This window comes from Chlorocebus sabaeus, chromosome 11 (assembly GCF_047675955.1).
Source record: "Chlorocebus sabaeus isolate Y175 chromosome 11, mChlSab1.0.hap1, whole genome shotgun sequence".
NCBI classification, from domain to species: domain Eukaryota; kingdom Metazoa; phylum Chordata; class Mammalia; order Primates; family Cercopithecidae; genus Chlorocebus; species Chlorocebus sabaeus.
Window position 1 is genome coordinate 61,877,593 of NC_132914.1, and position 25,223 is coordinate 61,902,815.

Here is a 25,223-nt window from a genome sequence, read left to right on the forward strand (position 1 = left end):
GATTTTTCATATACATTAGTATATGAAAAGAGAACTTCAGGTTGCTTTCCTAGTTAATTTTGGAAATTACTTAAACTAAAGTTTTTCTCCTCAGGTGCAGAGAATGTGGAAAGAGTGTTGGTTACTGTTATTCAAGGAGCAGTTGAATATCCAGATCCAATTGCACAGAAAACATGTTTTATCATCCTCTCAAAGTTGGTAGAACTCTGGGGTAAGATGATTTTATTTCTTAACCTTCATTTCCCAAACTCTTTCATAAAACTCTTAGAGATGAAATGGAACGTAGCCCTAACAGAGAGAGAAACTGGGAGTTGGTTTTCCCTGGTGATGAATTAATTGACTTACTTTTATATATAAGATGAAAATTTGAATTCTCTTGACAGGAGGTAAAGATGGACCAGTGGGATTTGCTGATTTTGTTTATAAGCACATTGTCCCCGCATGTTTCCTAGCACCTTTAAAACAAACCTTTGACCTGGCAGATGCACAAACAGTATTGGTAAGCACCTAGGAATCTTTGTTTACCTTGTGTAGCTCTCATATATTCCCAATTTCTTCTTTAATGCCAGGTTGATTATATTATGTTTCATTGAATTTTTTTTTTTAATTTAGTGATTTCAGATCAGGGTTCTTTTTTTTAGATTTATGATACCTTCTGGAGTTTTTATGAATTCTTTTTGAATCCCAATGCTACTGCTGAATTTTACAAATTCTGCTCCTTCAACTTTAATACCTGACTTTTTCTAGGACCATGAAAGGACATATGACACAAACATTCTTTCAAGTTTCAGTATTAGTTTCCTACTACTATTTTAATTCTAAAACTTGCACCTAGTGGTTTTCCCTAATCATTAAGAGCATGAAATGGCAACTTGATCCTCCTTGTATGATAGTTTCCCCAAATCTCATCTTCACAATATTTAATGTCAATTTCCACTTTCTCACTTTCCCACAACCTGGTAAAAGCTAGATTTCATAATTGTAATGTACTATGTTAAAACAAGTTTGTATTTTTTTGGTTTTTTTCCTTTTTTTACTTCAACCCACTTAGTCCACCTGCCTGTTACCTTTCCTTCCTCTGTCCCTTCTCTGGAGTTAAATATTTCTCTGGAAATATTTATTTGAATTTCCCTGGCAGTGGCCAGGATAGTAAAGAGAAGAGCTGGATCACTAAAACAAGAATTGAGTATATAGAAATTCTTAAACTTGTTTTTCACAGGCTTTATCTGAGTGTGCAGTGACACTGAAAACAATTCATCTCAAACGGGTGAGCCTTGTAGTCCATGCCCCTTCATTTTCATCTCGTGTGGTGTTATTATCTTGTTCTTGAAAGATGTATCTTGTGTAAAATTTAACTTTTGTTTTCACTTTTTTGGATGTGGGGAAAGGGGATGAATGAAAGTAGCACTATCCATTTATTGTCCTTCATGTCTTGGGTAACATGTTTTGGTTTGACTAAGGATGTGAAAAATCTTAGCCAGAATTTCAAGATTCAGTTTTCGCGATCTTGTAGGCTTCCTCACTACCAGATTTTTTACTTTATTTTTGTTTGTATTTGTTTTTTGGAGATTGAGTGCAAGCTGGAGTGCAGTGGCATGATCTCGGCTCACTGTGACCTCTGCCTCCCAGATTCAAGCAATTCTCCTGCCTCAGCCTCCCGAGTAGCTAGGATTACAGGCACCTGCCACCATGCCCAGCTAATTTTTATATTGTTAGTAAAAACAGGGTTTCACCATGTCGGCCAGAGTGGTCTCGAACTCCTGACCTCAAGGGATCCGCCTGCCTTGGCCTCCCAAAGTGCTGGGATTACAGGCATGAGCCACTGCGCCCGGCCTATTTTTTATTTATTTATTTTTTGAGACAGGCTCTCCTCTGTCACTCAGGTTGGAATGCAATGTGCAATCTGGGGTCACTGCAACCTCCACCTCCTGGAGGCTCAACTGATCCTCCCAGCTCAGTCTCCAGAGTAGCTGGGACCACACAGGTGCATGCCACCACACCCAGCTAATTTTTATATTTTTTGTAGAGATGGGGTTTCACCATGTTGGCCAGGCTGGTATTGAACTCCTGATCTCAAGTTGATCTGCCCACCATGGCATCCCAAAGTGCTGAGATTACAGGCGTGAGCCACTGTGCCCAGCCTTGCTTATTTCTTTAATATATATTTTACTTTATTTTTTGTGATAGGTTCTCCCTGTGTTACCCAGGCTAGAGTACAGTGGCATGATCTCAGCTCACTGCAGACCCAGCCTCCCAGGCTCAAGTACTGTTCCTACCTCAGCCTCCTGAATAGCTGGGAGTACAGGTGCACGCCACCACACCTGGCTAATTTTTGCGGTTTTTGTAGAGACCAGGTCTCACCATTGTGCCTAGGCTGGTCTTAAACTCCTGGACTCAAACATTCCTCCTGCCTTGGCTTCCCAAAGTGCTGCATTACACCATGCCCAGCTGATTCTGGGTATTTGTAAATAGCTGGAATTGGTTGCCAACATTTAAAAATCTCAATATTTTTTTTTAACCAAAAATTCCTTCCTCCAGCCTCTCTCAAAGCCATAGAATGCCAGCACAGGACTGGTATTGCCACATAGCTACAGCCAGCTAAAAAGCAGTAGTTGCCCACACTCCCTAAAAAGAACATGAGCTTTTGCTCAGTGGTCTCCATTCAGCTGTGCACTCATTTGAACTTGATTTTTTGATTCTGATAGAGACTTGAAGTGTTTTCAGTTCAGCCGCATTTCCTCTATACTTGCTACCTGCAAGTAGGTGTGCAAGTGGGTGGGGTAGCTGTGTGTTTAGGGACAGCAGGGGAACTGTATAAAGATAAAGCATCTCCTGATGTTCTCCCTCAGAATCAAGGGAGACCAACACATAAAAAACTCTAGTGGTTTACGTAGTACTTTAGTAGAGATATATAAAATATTGTGGAACTAAAGCTGAACAGGCAAATTTTCCTGAGGGGGCAATCTAAGCAAGCTATAGGAAAGAGGTGATATTTTTGATGGCCCTTAAATGTAGATTGATGGAACTAATAGGGAGCTGGCATTCTGGGCAAAGTTAAGTAGGTGTACAAAGACAGATTAGATGTCACATGGTGGATTTGGTGGGAAGTTATAGACTTAATTCTGTTTAGCTAAAGTATGGAGGCAGAAGTGATAGCTAAAAAATAAGATGAGACTAGATAGACAAAAGCCTTGTGTTACATGTGTAAAGTTGGGAAGTCAGTAGGCAGTCGGTTTGTAATTTAGGAGGGAAAGTGTTCAGAACATTGGGTCTGAAGCAGTTAGAATTAAATACTGATTTTGGAGTCCTCAGTGTAAGTCAGTCAAAGTAAAGCCATAGGAATGATTGAGACTTTCTAAGACCAGAACAGAAAGAACTTTGGCTCAAGCAAGAGTCAACAAAAAAGTAGAACCAGATAGCCAGGTGTGGTGGTGCAACGCCTGTAATCCCAACTACTTGGCAGGCTGAAGCACAAGAATTGCTTGAACCCAGGAGGTGAGGTTGCAGTGAGCTGAGATCATGGCACTGCACTCCAGCCTGGGCAACAGAGTGAGACTGTCTCAAAAAACAAAAACAAAACAAAATGAAAAAGCAGAACCAGAGGTAGGAGCATTATGAAAGTCAAGGGAAGACAGTCTCAAGAGAGGAGATTGGATGGCATTGTTTGGATGCTAGACAGTCAAAGTGGATGTGGATGAGGGATGAAAGGAAACAGTAAGGATGGTATTTCTAGTTCAGAAGTATTTGTTTTATCGATAGAAGTGTTAATTTAAACATACAGAATTGAGTCAAACAATATTATATTTAAAGTATTTTGCTTCAAAATCAAAAAGAAAAAAATGTTTTGCTTCATTGTTCTATTTTCTCATTCTTTTGACTGACTTGAGGTATAAGTTTACTTTCCCTGATTCAAAACAAGCAAAACTACACTTTTAAAAAGTGGTAACAGTGAGGTTACAAAGTGATGAACATTGTATAGGAAGCAATGGTACACAGACAGGGTAGACGTAAGAAAAAGATGAGAAGGAAAGTAGGAGGGATCTGGGAAACAGTGCAGGGTTACTGCCTCTCAGTTAAAGACAGGTTTCCTGTGATGGGTCATTAAACTGTGACCTAGATCCAAGGTGAAGGAGGAAACATAAATCCTTTGATTCAGGAGCACTAATATTAAACAGGAATTCCAGGTGTTAGTGCAAGGAAGAGTCCATCAAGGAGAGATATATTGATTTTTTTTTTTTTTTTTTTTTTGAGACAGTGTCGCTCAGTTGCCCAGGCTGGAGTACAGTGGCATAATCTCAGCTCACTGCAGCCTGTGCCTGCTGGGTTTAAGTGATTCTCCTGTCTCAGTCTCCTGAGTAGCTGGGATTACAGGCATGTGCCATGATGCCTGGCTAATTTTTTTCTATCTTTGGTAGAAACAGGGTTTCACCATGTTGGCCACACTGGTCTGGAACTCCTGACCTCAAGTGATCCACCCACGTCGTCCTCCCAAAGTGCTGGGATTACAGGTGTGAGCCACTGCACCTGGCCAGGAACCTTATTTTTCAGATGGAGAAAGGCTTAGAGAGGTTAAGTAACTTGTCCAAGTGCAGCAAACCACCAGGGCACATGTATACCTATGTAACAAAACTGCACGTTCTGCACATGTACCGCAGAACTTAAAGTATAATAAAAAAAAAAAAGAAGAAAAAGAAAAAGTTGCCAGAGCCAGGCTTCAAACCAAGGCAGTCTGGTTCTGGAGTCTGTGTTCTTAAGCACAATATTATGTTGCCTTTAAAGTGTACATGTATTGTTCCAATTCTTTTTAAGCTTATTAATGTCAAGCAAGAAAACAGTTGTAAGTATCTTTTAATCTTCAGGGCCCAGAATGTGTTCAGTATCTTCAACAAGAATACCTGCCCTCCTTGCAAGTAGCTCCAGAAATAATTCAGGTAAGAGCTGTTTCTTACCATTGTGTAGGCGAGCAATCACAGTAGTAGCAGTATTGCCTGTGACATTGTCGCCAGCAGAAATCACAAATATTTTCATATTACATAAGTTGTTGCCAGTATCTGAAAATACTGTTTATGCTTATCACCATTTTGAAATTGAGTTACTAAGTAATATCACTACGCCTTGTTATCTAACAAGTTAATAAGTCCTTACTGTTCTACCATACTTTAGTTTGATAACCATTGTTCAGTATAACTGGCTTGTCATAATCCCATGTATTATGTTTTATGCATTTTTTAAAAAAAACATTCTAAAGGAGCCTAATAGGCTTTTCCAGGCTGCTGAAGGGGACCACAGCAGAGTTCTGAAGCTTTGTGCCAGGTAGTTCATTGTGTGTACACCAAGTTTATCAAGGCTTAATCTGTAAATCTGAAACTGTATTTTAAGAAAAGTGTCTGGAAAGTGACCTTATACTTTTAAGAAGTCATTTGTATAATATTGTTTCTTGGCATATAATTTTCCAGATTTCTTGTCCAGTAGTACATGGAGTTAATGAAGTATCAAACTTTTTATTAAAACTAGAATTACAATCTCTTATGTAGATTGCAAAATTTGTTTCTTCATCAATAGTGTTTTTATTGTAAGAACACTTATATGAGAAACATACCATCTTAACAATTTTTACATGCACAACACAGTATTGTTAATTATAGGGACAGTGATGTACCTGTAAAATATAGGTGGATCTCTAGAACATATTCATCTTGTATAACAAGACTTTATACCCGTTGATTAGCAATTCCCATTACCCACAGCCCCCATCTCCTGGCAACTACCATTCTACTCTCTGATTCTGTGAATTTCACTACTTTAGATACCGAATATAAGTGGAATCATACAGTTATTTCTCTTTTTGTGACTGGCTGTTTCACACAATGTGTTCTAGGTTCATCCATGTTGTTACATACGTCAGGATTTCCCCATTTTTTAAGGCTGAATAACATGCCATTGTATGTACATATCACATTTTCTTTATGCATTAATCCACTGATAGATTCATTTGGGATTATTTTCACATCTTGGCTATCGTAAGTGCTATAGTTAACATGGGAGTGCAGATATGTCTTTGAGATGCTGATTCCAATTCTTGTAGATAAATACCCAGAAGTGGGATTGCTGGATTATATGGTAGTTCCACTTTTAATTTTTTGAAGAAACCTCTTACTATTTTCTATAGAGTTCGTATACCATTTTGCATTTCCGTCAGTTGTGTAGCAGGGTTCCAATTTTTCCACATCCTCACCAATGCTTGTTGTCTTTTGTTTTTTTATAATAGCCATTCTAATAGGTGTGAGGTGATACTGTGGTTTTGATTTGCATTTCCCTGATGATTAGTGATGTTTGAACATCTTTTCATATACCTGTTAGCCATTTGTATTTGGAGAAGTCTATTCAAGTCTTTAGCCCATTTTCTAATCAAGTTATTAAGTTTTTTGCTATTGAATTAGAGGAGTTTTTTGTATTTTAGAAATTAACCCCTTATCAGATAAATGGTTTGCAAATATTTTCTCCCTTTCTTGAGCTATTCCAGAGGTTGCCTTTCTGCTGTGTTGATTGCTTACTTTATGGTGCAGAAGCTTCTTAGTTTGATGTAGCCCCACTAATGTAGCTTTTCATGATATCAATGAAATTATTTCCAAGACCAGCATCTTGAAGCTCTTCTATGTTTTCTTTTAGTTTTGCAGTTTGGAGACTTTATATAAAGACTTTAATACATTTTGATACACCATACATTTTGTATGGTGTTAGATAAGGGTCTCGTTTTCTTTTGCACATAGATATCCAGCTTTACCAGCGCCATTTGTGGAAGAGATTATTGTTTCCCCATTGTGTATTCTTAGTACCCTTGTTGAAGATCAGTTGACTATATGCAGGGTTGATTTTCAAATTCTATTTTGTTCCATTGGTTTATATGTCTGTCTTAAAAGAGACAGGGTCTCACTCTGTTGTCCAGACTCCAATGTGGTGGCACCATCATAGCTCACAGCAATGACAAACTCCTGGACTCAAAGAATCCTTCTGCGTCTGCCTCTGCCTCCCAAGTAGCTAGGATATATGTCTGTCTTTTGCTGTTACCATACTGTTTTCATACTGTAATATTAAAATATATTGTGAAATCTGGAAGTGTAGTACATCCAGCTTTGCTCTTTCTTTGGATTGTTTTGACTATTCAGGGCCTTTTGTGATTTTATGTAAATTCTAGTTTTGTTTTTTCTATTTCTATAAAATATGCTCTTGGAACTTTTATACGGATTGCCTTGAATCTATACGTTGCTTTGTTTTTTGTTTTTGGAATGATTAAGAAGCTTTTTAAAATTTTTTAAATTTATTTTTATTTTTTTGAGATGGAATCTTGCTTTAGTGCCCAGGCTGGAGTGCAGTGGCATGATCTTGGCTCATTGCGTGCAACCTCCGCTTCCCAGGTTCAAGTGATTCTCGTGGCTCAACTTCCTGAGTAGCTGGGATTACAGGCAGGCACCACCATGCCAGGCTAATTTTTGTTTTTACTTTTTTTTTTTAGTAGAGACCAGGCTGGTCTCGAACTCCTGACCTCAGTGATCTTCCCACCTTGGCCTTCTAAAGTCTCAGGATTACAGGTGTGAGCCACCTTGCCTGGCCATTAAGAAGCATTTTGTTGACCTGATGGAATAGCGATATTCATTTAGCAGCTCAGTTTTATATACTCTTTCCCCTGTGTCGTTTTACATAACGTGTAAAGGTGGGGAGGAGGGCCCTTTTATTGCAAAGACATTAGCAGAGTCGTCATCTTTTTCTTTCTCTTTTTTGAGACAGTCTTGCTGTGTCACTGAGACTGGAGTGCAATGGCATTATCTCTGCTCACTGTAACTTCTGCCTCCCAGGTTCAAGCAATTCTCCGGCCTCAGCCTCCCAAGTAGTTAGGATTACAGGCGCCCACCACCATGCCTAATTTTTATATTTTTAGTAGAGACTGGGGGTCACCATGTTGGCTAAGCTGGTCTTGAACTCCTGACCTCAAGTGATCCGCTGGCCTCAGCCTCCCAAAGTGCTGGGATTACAGGTATGAGCCATCGCACCTATCCAGAACCAGGGGCTTTTCTGTGACCAAGGTAACCCCTTATCAATTACCCTAGCCCGTAGTGGCCTTGGGTCTTACTGCTAGGCACTGGCTTTCAGTGTTGCTTTGTACTTCCCTGTCTTCTCCTTGGGTAATGCCACTAGGCCCGGGTAGGGCGCCTGCCCTTTCACTTCATGGGTAGATTCCCATAAGAACTACTTTGAAGGCCAAAATGAGATGGGTGAGAGAGCTGCTTTTTCTCCTGCTCTCCTTTCTTGTGTCCTCATTCTTGCCCATGATTTTTTTGATGTGTTCCATGATCTCCTTATTCATCTTGATCTCTATATCCACCAGGACCTGCTCTTCATAATATAAATAGAATTGTAGGAAGGGTGATGGTATTGTGTTCTCAAACATCGTGATCTGCATCCAAGGGTTTTTTGTTTGTTTGTTTGTTTGTTTGAGATGGGGTCTTGCTGTAGTCTTGCTCTGTCGCCCAGGCTACAGTGGAGTAGCACGATCTCGGCTCACTGCAGCCTCCGCCTCCCGGGTTCAAGTGAATCTCCTGCCTCAACCTCCCGAGTAGCTGGGATTACAGGCACCCGCCACCGCACCCAGCTAATTTTTGTATTTTTAGTAGAGACAGGGTTTCACCATGTTGGCCAGGCTGGTCTCGAATTCCTGACCTCGTGATCTACCCACCTTGGCTTCCCAAAGTGCTGGGATTATAGGCGTGAGCCACTGTGCCCCATCCAAGGGTTTTGTTTTTTTTTTCCGATCTGAGGTATATTGAAAAATACAAATTTCCTGGTACCCTCACCCAGCTGCCCAGGTGTGTTATAATTCACTGTTATGACCTTCACCAACTCCCTGAACACTACTACATCACCCTGGTCTGGGTGCTGCAGAAGGGGAAGGGCCCCTTCGCAGGTGGTGGCAGTCAGACACCAAAGAGGGGTAAGAGAACAGCAGACACCACTTCCGCTCAGCAGATTGCTTTGGGTAGTGAGGAAATTTTAACAATATTAAGTCTTCAGTCCATGACACAGCTGTCTTTCAATGGTATTTTTTTGTTTTTATTTTGAGACAGGGTCCTCACTGTTGCCCAGGTTGGTGTGCAGTGGTGCGATCTCAGCTCACCGCAACCTCTGCCTCTCAGGTTCAAGCAGTTCTCCCACCTAAACCTCCCAAGTAGCTGAGACTACAGGTGTGTGGCACCACACCTGGCCAATTTTTGTATTTTTGGCAGAGATGGGGTTCCACCATGTTGGCCAGGCTGGTCTTGAACTCCAGACCTCAAGTGATCCAGCCACTTCAGCCTCCCAAAGTGATGGGATTACAGGCATGAACCATTGCGCCCAGCCTCAATGGTGTTTTTTTGAGGCTTTTATAATGCTGTTTTTTTCAAAAATAAAGTAGATCTCACGTGAGTTTAAAAAATGAATTTAACTCATTTTTAATGAATTTGTGATCTCTTACTTAACAATATACCACCTTTAACTTTAGAGATATTAATGACTTTCTTGGTTATCATTTGTTACATAAGTAAACTAGTATTTTAATGAAAATAATTATTAATTATTCTTGTGATCTTAGTGCTCACCAAAAGTAGAACTAGACCATTCAGTTTACAGCTAATCTTCTTCCAGATTGCTAAATGAAGCAAAATTATTTTTCTATTTAGTAATTCATTATGAAAGATAAGGAACCTCAGTTTTCCAATTTTAATATGCCTTATGTCTGACAACACATTTTGCAGAATATTCCCTATTAGAATTCTCTTTTTCTTTTGGTCTAGCTCTGTTTGGTTGTCCCTCTTACTAGATGTGAGCAGCCATAGCAATGTAGTTTTTGTCCCACTATTATCAGGCATGAGTCCACCTTGTCTAGGAGAGCTATGTTCTCAAAAGTGAAATCAGCCTGTTTGACAAGTACTAACATTTGAAAATGCTATAAACCTCTTGTGGTGAGATACTGTTTGAATTGATCTTGATAAATTAAATACTATGAATTTGAAGCAACCTTAAATTCCTTTGACAGAAAAATAAACAAAATATGGTGTATATATATATACACAATAGAATATTAAGCCTGATTTATAAAATAATCCTGTCATATGCTATAATGTGGATGAACCTAAAGGACATTATGCTAAATGAAATAAGGCAGTTATTAAAAGACAATGCTATATGATTCCATTTGTTTGAGATATCTAAAGTACACTCACCAAAGCAGAAAGTGGTGGTTGCCAGGGGCTGGAGCAGGGGAAAATGGGGAGTTCTTCAGTTAAGAGGCAGAAAGCAAGCTTGTTTTGCAAGATGTAAAAGTTCTAGAAACCTGTTGTACAATAGTGTGCATGTAGTTAATGCTACTGTACTGTACATGTAAAAGTGGTTAACGTGATAAGTTTTAAGTGTTTTTAACTACAGCTTTTTTAAAAAAAGAGCCAGGCACAGTGACTTATACCTGTAATTCCAGCTTCTTGGGAGGCTGAGGTGGGAGTGTCCTTTGAGCCTAGGAGTTGGAGGCTGCAGTGAGCTATGATCACACCGCTGTACTCCAGCCTAGATGACAGAGCAAGACCATCTCTTAAAAAAAATTAAAAAAAAAAAAATGTGGATATGAATCACAATGGATTTAATACAAATACATTTGTTCTTTCTCCCTCTTTTCCCCACCCCCCAGGAGTTTTGTCAAGCGCTTCAGCAGCCTGATGCTAAAGTTTTTAAAAATTACTTAAAGGTAGGTATTTGCGAAGCTCACATATCTTCATACAATTAGGTAATGTTTGAGAGCCAAGAGAGAATATGTATCTGCAATTATAGATGTTTATGTGAAGTCCCTTTTAACTAAGCTGTTGCAGAAGATCGTAAGTTAGGTAAGCACACTGAATGTGTACACCTTTGATTATATTGGTGAGAAAATGCCAGTTTTATTTTATAGTTTCGTGATGTAATTAAATAGAAACTAGAGGGATTAGGAGAATAAGAAATGTTCAGGAACAGTTGTCTACATTAAGTTGAAAAGAAGGGGCTAAAAATATAAAAACAGAAGAAGGAGATACTTGCTTATATCCTATTTTGAAACATTTGAACTGTAAAACATACAAAAATGAGAATACTCAGATTTGGGCCATCAAGCCTCCTTTTACATTTACGAAATTACTGATTTTTTTTTTTTTAACTCTGTAAATCAGCAAAAAGTGTCACATGTTTATTTGGTATTCATAATTATAATTAAGTTCATGAGATGAAACTGTCTTGGTCTTACCTTAGGTAGTCATTCATTTCATACATCATGACTGCTTTTTATGTACCAAGTACTACAGTAATGGCTGCAAATACAACTATGAGTAATTTTCCCTCCCCATAAGGAGCTCATGATCTAGAAATAAAGTTAGTGTGACAAGATGAATTGTTTATTTTTTATTATCTTCACTCAGATAATTTGAAGACAAAGCACTATATTAAATTCAGTAGCAGGTAACTTAGTGTAGCACCTGGTTCTTTTGGTGAAGACATTCAGTGGAATTTGTAAATCAAAGGGCTCTGCACAGAAGTGTGTCATCCTTTGACTGTGTTTCTAACATCTTCCCTTGTCAGTTTTTTCTTAGTTGTAGTTCGTCAGCTTAAACATCTCAGAGAGTTTGTGTGGAAGAATATTGAGGGCTTTTTTTTACCCTCCCCTTCGCTATCCTCCCATAAAAAAAGCAAAGTGTCTACGCGAGTAACCCCTGTTGAATAACCGATCAGTCAAACTGAATTTAAGGACTCAATCCTCACTATTAGAGGTGTCTGTAACAGTAGATCTAGGTACCCTGTAGAAGGCTTGTTCTCCAGATGGGGTTATTCATCGGCATAGCATTTGTAAAAAGTCTTCCTTCTGGGCCCAACTTCTCTTCAGTGATGACATTATCTTAGTGATCATAACTATCTCAGTATTAGCATTATTATTCTAGTTGGAAAAAATGAATTTCATTCTTTTGTGCTCATTCCTCCCTTCACATCTGATTGATCCTCATATCTTGCAGATTCTTTTCTCATCCTCTCTTCTGTCTCTGCTGCTCTGGTGTAGGCTGATGTTATCTTACTCTGATCTCTCTTCTCTTGTTCTAGCCAGGCTGATGTGTTTGACTCTTCAAATAGTCCTTTGATATTTATTCACCTTCCTCATAATCTTCCTAAACAAATTCATGTTTCTCAGTTTGGCACTTAATTTTTTTTTCGAATTCTGACCTGAGACTACCTTTCTGTTTTTTCTTGCAGAAATGGTCTTTACTGTTCTTGTATCAAAAATCCTGCCTTAATAGCAGCCCAACTTCTGTGTGAACTGTACCCATTTTTCTGTTTGCCTTAAGCACGGTCTCCTTGTAAGGTTTTCTTTTGCCTATATAGTGATCATTCTTTTCCCTGCACGTAGTCAGTAGATTATCTGTTAAATGAATCTCCTGGGTACTGGGGCACTATCAATACTGTTCTTGTCTGTATTAGTCCATTTTCACGCTGCTGATAAAGACATACCCAAGACTGGGCAATTTACAAAATAGGTTTATTGGACTCACAATTCCACATGGCAGGGGAGGCCTCACCATCATGTTGGAAGGCAAGGAGGAGCGAGTCACATCTACGTGGATGGCAGCAGGCAAAAAGAGAGCTTGTGCAGGGAGACTCCCATTTTTAAAACCATCAGATCTCGTGAGACCCATTTACTATCAGGAAAACAACATGGGAAAGACCTGCCCCCATGATTCAATCATCTCCCACCCGGTCCTTCCCACAACACATGGGAATTATGGGAGCTACAAGATGAGATCTGGGTGGGGACACAGTCAAACCATATCATTGTCCTTACTGAGAACAGTGAATTATGTCTGATGCTCATCTGACCTGCTATGGATGGCAAGTATGTAGTACTAGGCCATGCCTAGCACAGCCTCTAGCCAACTCCTTTGTAGTCTCAAATTTTGACTTGGAAGTACTTTTGAATCATCAAATAAATAGTAAATTCCTTATGGGGTTAGAACTGCTGTGTTTAGCTTTGACTTGTTTCCTCCTCAAATTTTATTTATTTATTTATTTTTGAGACGGAGTTTCGCTATTGTTGCCCAGGCTGGAGTGCAATGGCATGATCTCCCCTCACCACAACCTCCACCTCCTGGGTTCAAGTGATTCTCCTACCTCAGCCTCCCGAGTAGCTGGGATTACAGGCATGCGCCACCGTACCAGGCTAATTTTTTCTATTTTGAGTAGAGATGGGGTTTCTCCGTGTTAGTCAGGCTGATCTCAAACTCCTGACCTCAGGTGATCCGCCGGCCTCAGCCTCCCAAAGTGCTGGGATTACAGGCGTGAGCCACCGCGCCTAGCCTCAATATTTAATTTACCAGTGTTAATTTTGAAATAGTACCAATCAGTAAAAAGGTGTCAAGAGCATGTTTTCTTCTGACCACTTGATTTCCATAGCATAAAGATAATACCATATTTTCACTACTTCCCCAGTTGGGTGATGTCAGCCTAAGTTATATCTAGACTTACCAAATTCTCCAGAACAGAAAGTTCTTACCTTGGATTACATATGGATATATAAGGCATGCGAAATGTTCTAAATGTCTGTCATATGTTACAAAAGAATACTGCTAGCACTCAGAAACTTGGAGCCATTCTTCAGGTGAAAGTGATATCTTCTGACATTAGCATTGATTGTATTAATACTTTATTTACAGGTGTTCTTCCAGAGAGCAAAGCCCTAAGGACTGGATTTCCCTGTGCCTACTTCATGATCAGGAATTCCAGTTAGTGTATAAAGAAGCGATTTTTGTGTGCCATTCACACTGGTCTTTTTCACACTGTTTTGAGCTTACTGCAGTATATGTTTTGGGATTTTTCTGTAAAATGGGTGTAATTTTCCTGACACAGGTATGTAACAACAAAAGAAGTTGCCTGCATGCCGGTCCAAATTGTTCTGTATAAAGATGCTCTTCAAAGACACAGTTATCCTAGAACCGTAATTCTTTTTTATTTGAAATTTTAAGTCAAGTCCTTTATAAAGACCATAGCAGTGGAAAACAGTGTACTTTTTAAAAAATTGCTGAATATAAAATGTTCGAAAATTTTCTTTATGTGTGAAGACACATAAAGTATGGGGGGAATACAACAATCAAAACTAACTTTTTGTAGATAGTCATTTCATTTCTTTAAACTGTTTCAATGCCAATATGTATTCTACAAAAGAGAATGGTTTTAGGCTCCAGTGTTATACTTTTTTTTATATATATATATATAAAAATAAATTTTACGTAGTGAAATCTACCAAGTCTTTTCTGGAATTATTGTAAATACTTTAGTTTTATTTTCATCTTAATCTCTCCCTAATTTCCCATTTAAAGGTTTACAAATATGAGTGTGTGGATGCTTTAATTCATTTAACCTCACTCCTCAAAGGTAACACACAACTTAGTTCTGTTATATGAGAGTCTTTTTTTTTTAATGTACTAGAAAAAGCCTATGTGAATCTGTTGATAGAATTTAAAATTCCAGGCCAGGCGTGGTGGCTCACGACTGTAATCCCAGCACTTTGGGAAGCCAAGGCGGGTGGATCATTTGAGGTCAGGAGTTTGAGACTAGCCTGGCCAACATGGTGAAACCCCATCTCTACTAAAAATACAACAGTTAGCCAAGTGTGATGGTGCACGCTTGTAATCCCAACTACTCAGGAGGCTGAGGCAGGAGAATCGCTTGAACCCAGAAGGCAGAGGTTGCAGTGAGCTGAGATTGTGCCACTGCATGCCAGCCTGGGCGAGAAAGTGAGACTCTGTCTCAGAAAAAAAAAGAATTTAAAATCCCAATTTATTTTCTAACTCTTTTATTGGATGTATTTAGAACACAGTATACCTATAGTATACCTATGTGTTTATTATGTTTGTAAATGGTAGCTAACATTTAATTACTAGAAGTACTTACCCCTGCCTTCCTACATTTTTATTCATAGCTACTTGAGAAAGCAAAAGGAAATAGTTATCAGTAGTATCACTGGAAAATTAAGAAGAGAGGAGGGACAAAACTGAGCAGCAGAATTCATATAGACATTTAAGTTTAAATTCTAAAAGCTCAACTGAGATTTTCAGGGAGGGTGTGTTTTGCCCTTTGGCCTCATGAATGGGTTTCATGAATGGGCTTCAGTGGCCTATAAACTCTGTAAAATTCTATTCTAAATTTTGCACATTTATTTTGTTCTGGTTAATTCCAGAAGACATTTCAAACATTTTTCTTACATCATATAATAAAAGTACTTAACTAAATTGACAATTATAAAAATAAATCAGCCGGGCACGGTGGCTCACGCCTGTAATCCCAGCACTTTGGGAGGCTGAGGTGGGTGGATCACAAGGTCAGGAGTTCAAGATCAGCCTGGCCAACATGGTGAAACCCCGTCTCTACTAAAAATACAAAAATTAGCCAGGCGTGGTGGCGGGCACCTGTAATCCCAGCTACTTGGAGGCGGAGGCTTGAACCCAGGAGGTGGAGGTTGCAGTGAGCCGAGATCGTGCCATTGCACTCTAGCCTGGGCAACAAAGAGAGACTCTGTCTCAAAAAATAAAATAAAATAAAATAAATAAATAAATGAATCAGTGAAATGCACCTTATACTTTAATAAAAAATGTTTTCAGAAATAGATAAAGCTGAGTGTTTGATAGGGTCCCCTGTACTATACGAGTGATAATTACAGCTATTGTAATAGTAGTAATTGTTAAACAGATACTAATGAATAGCATAGCATAGTGGGTAAGAGTTTATATAGCACAGGCTCTAGAATCAGATTAAGTAGGTTCAAATACCAGTTCTGCCAGTAACTGGTTTAGAACCTTGGGCAAGTTAAATAATGTCTCCCAGCCTCAGTTTTCCTATTTGTAAAATGGGGGAAATAATGGTAGCTACCTCAAAACTCATTATGAATTCAATGAGTTAAACGTGAAAAGACTTATTGCAGTAGCTGGCACATAAAGACTTGATAGTAGTTTATATGGATGCTCTCTCATATTAGCATATATGGAATTAATAGTGTATCACTATACTTTTTTTTTTTAAATAGAGACCAGTCTGTCACCCAGGCTGGAGTGCAGTGGTGACATCATAGCTCACTGTAACTTCTAGCCCCATACTCTACTAATCCTCCTCCCTCAGCATCTGGATTAGCTGTGATCGCAGGTGTGCACCACCACATCTGGCTACTTTTTTTCTTTTTTTTTGGTAGAGACAGGGTCTCGCTATGTTACTCAGTCTGGTCTCAAACTCCTGGCCTCAGTCCTCCCACTGGCCTCACAATGTTGGGATTATAGGCATAAACCACTGCGCGTGTATGCTATCAATTCCATATATGTACTATGTATCAATTCCATATTATGGGAATATGTACTATGCTATCAATTCCATATATGGGAAGGTGTTTTCCCGTTCGGAGCTCTTTAAAGCTCTGCAGTAGATTTACATGTGTTTATCGAGCTAAGAGAAATCAGGGCATGGAAATTGAGTGTGTAATAAAAATTAAACTCTTCATGTTATATAATCATGCATAATTTCTATCTTCTTCTCTGAAGTTGCCTAGAGCACCATCACAGTTAGGAAACTTCCATCGTGAATTTCCTTATTACCAAAAGCAAGTACCCAAATAATTGTCTCAGGAGAGGAAGGACAAACTGTTAACAAGCTGAAATATTTGGGGATTTGTGTGACTTGACTAGGGAACCACAGGGTTTTGTAATGCCTGATTTAGCCCTGTGCCTAACAGTTTATTTAAATCTTAATGCTAATGTTAATTGGTTCCCAGGTGGTTGACCTTATAAGAAAACACTGTGTGGTATTTTAATGTGGTAAACATGTGAATGAAGGCCTTTGGCTCAGTTAATCACTCCCACAACTTTGAGCTGTGGTTTTACTGGTGGAAGGAACTTTAACAGGTCTTCGCTCTTGTCATTAGATATCAGAGAACTGAAATTGGTTGGAATTGTAAGCAGTGAATAGATGTGTTAGAATGATTCCATCACTTATACATTGTTTAAAATGCTAATAAAGTAACTTGCTTTGTAAGAACACATTAGAGTGGACTTTTGTTATCTCCATTGTGCATTTGATAAAACTGAGGCTTAGAGAGGTAAGAAACTTGCTTTTAAGTTAGTAATTGGAGGCCAAGACAGCAACCCTAGGTCTGTTCCATTCAAAAGCCTCTGAGCCACTCCTCATGACTTCCAAAAGCCTCTGAGCCACTCCTCATGACTTCCCGTTTATTCGTGTTTGCTGTAGTACTACTCTGGGACACACCATCTTCCTCTTCCCCTTCACTCAGAAATTTAGTCCTAGATGAGCAGCGGTCTGTCTGCCCCCTCCTTACGTTGAGAAAGGCCTGTTTTGCTGTCCGTGGGCAGAAGGGACCCCTTCAGAAAGCTATTCCTTATTGGGAATAGCTGCTTGAGATTTTGACTGCACGAATATTGCAGGACCTAATTTTAGTATTTAGGTTTCAGTTCTTAAATTCTTAAGTTTAGAGTTAGATACTTCAAAACGGCCATTTTCCAAAATACCGAGAGGGAGTTAAATGAACATATTTACATTAAGAATTTAACGTCTTTCTGGGTGATAGGAAAATGAAAAAAAGAATGTAAAGTCTGAATTACTGTGAGACGATAATCTGGTTCCACTGCAGCCAAAGTGGGCCCTTAAAACATAGAATCCATCCCTCCCGGCTCTGCCGGCCGTCTCTGCCTGCACCCACCACGTGCCCCACGTTCTGCACACCTGTAAATCGGGATGTAATCCCTTGTTCAGAGTCGGTCCGCCCCACTGTCGGCCGGCGCTCGGGGTAGGGGCGGGATTTGCAGTTGCGGGAATCCCAGTTACTGTGTTCGCTGCTCAGGGCTCCTCACTTCGCCTTTAGAGTAAAGGGGAGCTAGGGGAACCGTGGACGGGGTGTGTCTCCAGACATTCCCCTCATTACCGTGGCCTGGGAAGCCGACTCAGCAGTCGCCGCCGCAGCTGCGGTGGCTACCGGACGGGCCATAGGCGTGCGCACGCGCACCCGCACCGGCGCGCCGGCCGTCGGTCACGTGGCCCCCGGCCAGGACTTGCGAAGCCGGAAGTGTCCTGGGGCTCGAGGCCGCGGGAGCCCGCTGGCGGTGGCGCGGCGGAGACCCGGCTGGGTAAGTGAGACGGCCGCGGGCGGAGGGGCCAAGGCGGCGCGAGGCGCGGTCGGTCAGGCCTGCGCCGCCCGGCGGGGAGCGCTCCCGCCCCCTGTGGGAGGCTGGGATGCTGAGTCAGAGCGGGGGCGGGGGCGGGCGCACCGAGAAGCCCAGCACGACCCGAGGCCAAGCCATCCAGGACCCAGGCTGCGCGGATACTGCCTCTGGGGTGTGTGTCAGGGGCGGCCGTAGCCGGTGGAATGGTCGCGCGGGCCCTGTTCCCTGCATCCCCGCTCCTCGCCGCGCGGCCGGTCCTCGACCTGCATCCCGTCCGGCGGCTTTGGGCACAAAGAGGACGACTCCGTTACCGGGCCTGGGCCCTGGCTGCCCCGGGAGGCAGGGGCACCTCTTTCGCTTGAAGTTAGGCTGTTTTCTACCCTCTTTCCGAGAGTCGACACAACTGGCAGTTTTTAAATGCATTGATTTTTCAGAGGATTAAAAAGAGACATTTCCTTAGAGTTTAGTGATGTTCTGTCCGCAGAGGTTTACTCACACCGGAAACTAGAAGCCTAAGATGTTTTAAATATATGCCTATGAAATACGAATTCCCAGACGTTCCTTGCTCCTCGTCTACCTGACTTATGGGTTTAATTTGTAGTCTCTATCCCAGGTATTTTTAGTAGGTGGCCTTAAAACAACTCCCAAGTAATTGCCAAATGTATAACCAAAGACAGGTCTTTTCCACTCTGGAAGCCCCAGTGTATGAATCACATAGGGGTAGAGTTTGGAAATCCTGGAACTTTGTCCATAGGCCATGTCGTCAAACCTGTTTTCATCCCTCAGCAAATAGTAACTTTCGTTTTGGACGGTATAAGGAAGTAGACTGAACACGGCATCATCAGCAACATACTTGTGGAGTGCCTGCCTATATGCTTGTCAAAAATTTGGGACGATTTATATGGCAAGCACGTTGTGGGTGTGCTGAGTCATGTTTTAGCATGTTATTGTGGAGTTACTGGAAGATAGTTTCAAAAGATATTTCCCCTGACCACTATTGTGATTACTCTTAAACAGAAACCATAGTTTTGTATCTGCATAGAGAACAGATACCTTAGCTGATAAATATTTTTCTTATTATTCTGAAGGTACATACATATAGGTACCTAATGGTGCTATTTGCCATTTATAGTTACATTGATTAGGGAAGGTTTTTCATTAGATAGTTGAGACGTTTATTATTGTATCGTGAATGAAATGTAATAACTGACAAATGTGTATTCCTTATTTGTGAAAAGGAAATCTTATTTTTATTGCTTATTTGCAGTAGTCGTATATAAAATTTATCTAAATTAGATGGGTAGTAAAATTATATAAAACTATCCTGCTGTATCTGTGATTGGTAAAATTGAGACCTCTGACCATTCTGCATATTCCTAACTCAACTTGGGCATATTGGTGGTCATTAATTCATCACAGAATACCTACTCTAGCATACTACTTTTTGCTTTAACTTACTGTGGAGGGATATTAAAATCCATGTTTTGATGACAGTACAGCAGGTTTAAGGGGGCATGGTAGGACTAGTGTTTATGCTATCTTAGCATACACCAATTTTAGTCCAATGTGGAGCTTGGATATTTTGTATACCTTGATAGATCCATAGCTTTTCAGTATTAAAGACTTGATAATACAGGCTACTTGATACGTTTATATATTTATACTTGGAGGTTGGAGAAATATCCTTAATTTCAGAAGAGTTCGTAACTTTTCAGGAATAATAATTTTTGCACCTTTCCTTTATACTTGTCAAGTTCTGTGTAGATTGTGTAGATGAAATTTTAGCTTATGGAAATATGCAATGGCAACGTTTGTTTTCATTAGTGTTTCCCTGCTCTGAAGGAAACAAAGTAATTTTTTCTATATTTATTATATTTTACATTATTACTTTTCTTTATTTTAAAACACCTTAAATTATGTCTTAAATTAGTCTTTCAAAACATTTGAAGGAGGTAAGTAACAATATCACTCTCACTGACAAAGACAAAATTAGAAGAGAAATAGGTGTTGGGTTTTTTTGTTTTTGTTTTTGTTTTTTTTTTTGAGATGGAGTCTCGCTCTTTCACCCAGGCTGAAGTGCAGTGGCGCCATCTCAGCTCACTGCAACCTCTGCCTGCCGGGTTCAAGCAATTCTCCTGCCTCAGCCTCCTGAGTAGCTGGGATTACAGGTATGCACCACCACACCTGGCTAATTTTTTTGTATTTTTAGTAGAGGAGGGGTTTCTCCATATTGGCCAGGCTGGTCTCGAACTCCTGACCTTGTGATCTGCCCGCCTCGGACTCCCAAAGTGCTGGGATTACAGGCATGAGCCACTGCACCCGACTGAGAAATAGATGTTTCTTTCAGCCCTGTGGTAAGTTAATTAAATTGAATGTATGTCATTGGTTAATTTTTTTTTTTTTTAAAGCTCGCACAACATTTTAGCCTTGAATATTGCTAGAAACTTAGATTTTTTTTTTTTTTCTTTTGAGATGAAGTCTTGCTGTGTCACCCAGGCTGGAATGAGGTGGCACGATCTGGGCTCACTGCAGCCTCTGCTTCCAGGTTCAAGTGATTCTCCTGTCTCAGCCTCCCGAGTAGCTGGGATACAGGCGCCTGCCACTATACCTATCTAATTTTTGTATTTTTTCTGGAGACAGGGCTTTTCTATGTTAGCCAAGGTCTCAAACTCCTGGCCTCAGGTGATCTGCCCGCCTTGGCCTTCCAAAGTGCTGGGATTATAGGCATGAGCCACTGCTGTCAGCTGAAACTCAAATTTTTTTTTGGTCATATTATTGTATTTTATTATAGTATGTGTAGTGTATACTAACTTAAAGAGAAACAATGTAATCAAAATGATGATCATGGGGAAAATGGCATCTTGCTTTAATCTTCAACTTAAAGTTACTCTTAATAATCCATTTATACCATTATGTCAAATTTTAGTCATCCCTGCAGAATTTTAGACAAATGAAAACAGACAAGGTGACACCAAAGAGTTAAGCACAGAAAGTGATATTGATTAAAAAGTTGAAAGTAAAAATCTACCTTGGCTAGAACTGAACATTCAGATCCATCTCTCCAGAGGAAAATCTAACTTGAATCATAATGGTTCATATTTTGACTAGTTTATACCATATCAATTAGCAACTTATGACTTGAAAATACTTTGAAACTTAGATATTTATATTGAACTGTTTATACACTTCAATTCAGCAACAGATAATGGGTGATCTTACTTGAGACTAAAAACAGCTAACATTTGTTTCTTAACTGTGTTACTCCCTGAAAACATATTTGCAAATTTTTTTTTTTCTCTTAGTATAACAAGAGGATTGCCTGATCCAGCCAAGATGCAGAGCACTTCTAATCATCTGTGGCTTTTATCTGATATTTTAGGCCAAGGAGCTACTGCAAATGTCTTTCGTGGAAGACATAAGGTTGGTACAGAGAAATCTTTGAAGACCTTTTATCACTGTATGTGTTTTGTTCTAAGATGCATGCTTATGCTAAAATGTGTGACTTGGTGATTTTGATCCCTTTGTCTGAAGAAATTGTTTTAATGATTTTTGTGGTTATTTAAGGCATAGCTGTGTCAGGCAGTGAACTATCTACCCAGTGGTGGCAGAGGTTAAGTGTTAGTGAGTGGAGGGAAACAGATTGGTTGAAAATGGACTGGGAAAGATTACTGCAGCTCCCCTATGGTAGAGAGTGATTTCACTGACAGAAGTTCAGTGTAATGAGTTGAGGTAGCATTTGATATGGCATTTTGGATGGTAGGGAGGCAGATGTGTAGTTGGAGGGGAACTCACAGGTGTTTCTGATAGGCTCTGGTAAGGGTAAGTACCCCCACTAAAACAGCATCCTACAAAGCAGGTGGGAGTAAAATGAGATTCTCAACAAGGAGCCCAGGTTGAAAAGACCATATTTTCGTATAAGGTAATCAGAACCTGGTAGTGGAGGTGGGAATAAAATAAGATTATTCCCAGAGGCACTTCAAGAACCAAAAAGGATTTTGTGTCAGATTCAATGTGGAGGATGAAATTAAAAATAGTTAAAATAATTTAAAATGAAGAAATCGAAGATAATTAAACTTCCTATTCTGGGAAAGACGCTGGAAAAATAGAGTCTATTCTGGGAAAGAAGCTGGAAAAATGGAGTACACAGTTCGTTCATAATACAAATAATAACTAATTTTGCAGTGCTATGAATTTGTTTTGGAGCTAAATGATGTTTGGAGCTTCCTAAATCCTTATTTTCAGAAATAGGGCCCTAAAGTTTTAGTAGAGAGGAATTGCTTCCTCTTTTCCTGTATTCTTGAGACTACCAGTCAGTTCTGTCAGTGATGATGAGATAAGCGTACATCGGGGAGCGGCTGTTTCCTCTGGGGAGAGTATATTGACTATAAACACCCTTTATGGCTCATAGAGAATGAATCAGAAGTACCATACGGACAACTTTTAGCTTTCCTCCCCCTGTATCTAGAATTATCCACAAGCTCTGGATTCTTACTTAGATTACTTGTGATCAATCCTGGGTACCCCATCCTAGAAATTGCTTTTGTTTTATGCCAAGGAGAAAATGACTAGTGACTCAGAATTTAGCATTGAGAACACATCTGATCATCTTATCTTCCTGTAGTCCAAATTAACAAACTTTTAATTATCACTTGGTATGTGTCAGGCACTGTGGCAGACCTAGTGAATATAACTATAGCTAATGTGCAGTCTCTGGACACAGTTTCGAGTTTAGTAGCAGGATGGATTAGAAAGGAAGTAAATTGGAAGCTGATGGGATGAGAGATAGTCAATAGTGATAGAGACTGGATGAGACATATTGAAAGGGCCTGGCACTAGAAGATATGTCACATATCCTGCTCCTCTTTCCTTAACTTAAATACTCTATGCTTCATGTAAATGACTACACATAGTATGCACTCTATAAATTATACACTCTATAAATGTTTGCTGCATGAAAAAATAAGTGAATGAATGAGGACTGATTAGACTACCCCAAGACAACCTGAAGCTCTCCAAAGGAAACAAATATGTACCCATTATAGTGTGGAAATCTAAAATGAAGATTTGAGAAATATAAGAATTAATTAAAAGATTGCTACATCGGACATAGTGGCTCACGCCTATAATCCCAGCACTTTGGGAGGCCAAGATAGGTGGATTGCTGTGTCTAGGAGTTTTGAGACCAGCCTGGGCAACATGGCAAAACCCTGTCTCTACTAGAAACACACACACACACACAAACACGCGCGCGAAAAAGATGGCCAAGGCCCAGTCTAATATTTAGTCCCCAACAGTTTTCCTAGGAAGGTGCTTTGAGAAACCAAGTTTGTTCTTAATGACAGTAATTTCAAGTGTTTAGGACTATATCCTCCAAAAAATCCTGCTTCCCTTTAACTATTTGAGGATTTTTACCATGATATTAACCCTTTTATATTATTTCTTAGAATGACCAAATTCTTACATTTATTACTTGTCATTCAAAGTATATTACCTACTTAATCTCTTTTTCATTAAATTGCTTTTAGTTACTAATGTATGAGTGTGGATGTGTATATTCATGGTGAAGTTGAAGGGAAGAGAGTTGAAGGATGTGTTGATCTGCACATATGGATATATATACACACACACACATATATATATATGGAATATATATATGGATCTCTATTATTTGTATACACTTTGACTTAGTGAATAATAGATGACTGTGTAGGTGAATAAAGGGAAAATGGTACGTTTCCACCTATATCCCGATAATCTCACAGGCATGATGTAGTCTACACAAGTTTGGAAAATAATGACCGTGAAGTCAGTGGGTATATTGCAAAATTGTATTATTTTCCCTGCTTGCTCCTCTGTTAGGTTTCTCCTAGTTTTAGACTGAGTTTGAGGTCTGTCTCAGCTTAAGAAAAATCACTCTGTTGGGTGATACATAGATTTGGCAGTGTCTTTACCCTTGCTGAACTAAGGGAAAAACAGTGGAACTGAACTATAGTTAAATTCTTCTCTTTTCATATGTCTGAAAATGGTCATTGGCTCTTTCATCTTTCATTTTCCTCTGGAAAGAATATGTATCAATTTGTGCATTTTGCATGACCAGGGTGAGGGGAATCACATAGGATTATGAAGCAGTTAAATGGCCTTAAGAAAAGGATCATGCGATTCTGGAGTGAGAGAGAAGGATGATAGCTCCAAGTGGTGAATCTGTGGAAAGTATAAAGAAGACTCCAAAGCAGGAACAGTACAGAGGTCCTGATAGAGATGAAATGTCTTTAGCCATGAAATGTGCTTGAAACCCAGGCTCAAAGAGAAAAGGATTTTCCTGCTTGCTCTAGGGAAGTTCAACCTTGGATGAATGGGGGGAAATGTAAGGCTAAACTCAAGATGTGGACTGGCCACGAGGGAGAGACTTGCTCATTAGAGTGATTGGAAGGAGTGAGAGGGTCTGAAAGATAATCTTAAAGGAAGGTTAATAAGAAGAATATACGAATATGATGTTTACCTGAAATGTAAGCGTATGTTTAGAACTTCTAAGATTCCCTACCAACTACAGCTGTGCTTTGTAATTTTGTGTGTGATCTACTTCAGTAGGTCATGAAAGAGTGAGAGTGGGATGCTGCAATACATCAGTAGAGAAGAAGAAATAAATGCCTTTAATCCTCTAGAGAGGGTCTGTGAAGGAACAGCCTGCCCTGGTCATCTAGGTAGAGTTGCAGAAAGTAACCCAGGGCAGCAGTGGTAGAATCCAACCAGGAAGTCTGCTTTAGCCTTGCTCTGCAACTCCTGCTTTCCCCACTCTCCTCCCCAACATTGTCCTAGCTACAAAATAATTCTGAAAAGTTAATTGCATTACTTTGATATTCTTAATAAAAATCTCATAGGTGGAATATAGTGTTCAGTCTCTCTGTCCTGCTTTGATTTGTTTAAAATTATTAGGCCTTGGAGAAGCCCTTGTGAGTTTCACTTTCTATTTCC

At 39.8% G+C, this 25,223-nt stretch overlaps 2 protein-coding genes across 5 annotated transcripts in view; both read left to right on the top strand.

Moving 5' to 3' along the window:
* XPOT (exportin for tRNA) overlaps nt 1–17,114 on the top strand; it is a 47,002-nt gene extending 29,888 nt beyond the window's left edge. For all 3 annotated transcript variants that reach the window (XM_073020913.1, XM_008003897.3, XM_073020912.1), the window contains 6 exons: nt 95–211; nt 384–499; nt 1,220–1,267; nt 4,860–4,931; nt 10,715–10,771; nt 13,749–17,114. In XM_073020913.1, coding sequence (XP_072877014.1) covers nt 95–211; nt 384–499; nt 1,220–1,267; nt 4,860–4,931; nt 10,715–10,771; nt 13,749–13,775 — 437 coding nt within the window. In that variant the 3' untranslated portion in view covers nt 13,776–17,114. The remainder of the gene's footprint in view (nt 1–94; nt 212–383; nt 500–1,219; nt 1,268–4,859; nt 4,932–10,714; nt 10,772–13,748) is intronic.
* A 982-nt stretch (nt 17,115–18,096) lies between these two features.
* Nucleotides 18,097–25,223, top strand: part of TBK1 (TANK binding kinase 1) — a 45,747-nt gene continuing 38,620 nt past the window's right edge. The window contains exons 1-2 of one of the 2 annotated variants that reach the window (XM_008003895.3): nt 18,097–18,215; nt 21,554–21,671. In XM_008003895.3, the coding sequence (XP_008002086.1) occupies nt 21,585–21,671 (87 nt within the window). In that variant the 5' untranslated portion in view covers nt 18,097–18,215; nt 21,554–21,584. Of the gene's footprint in view, nt 18,216–18,271; nt 18,424–21,553; nt 21,672–25,223 lie in introns of those variants that run through there. The other variant, XM_008003896.3, reaches the window with a different exon arrangement.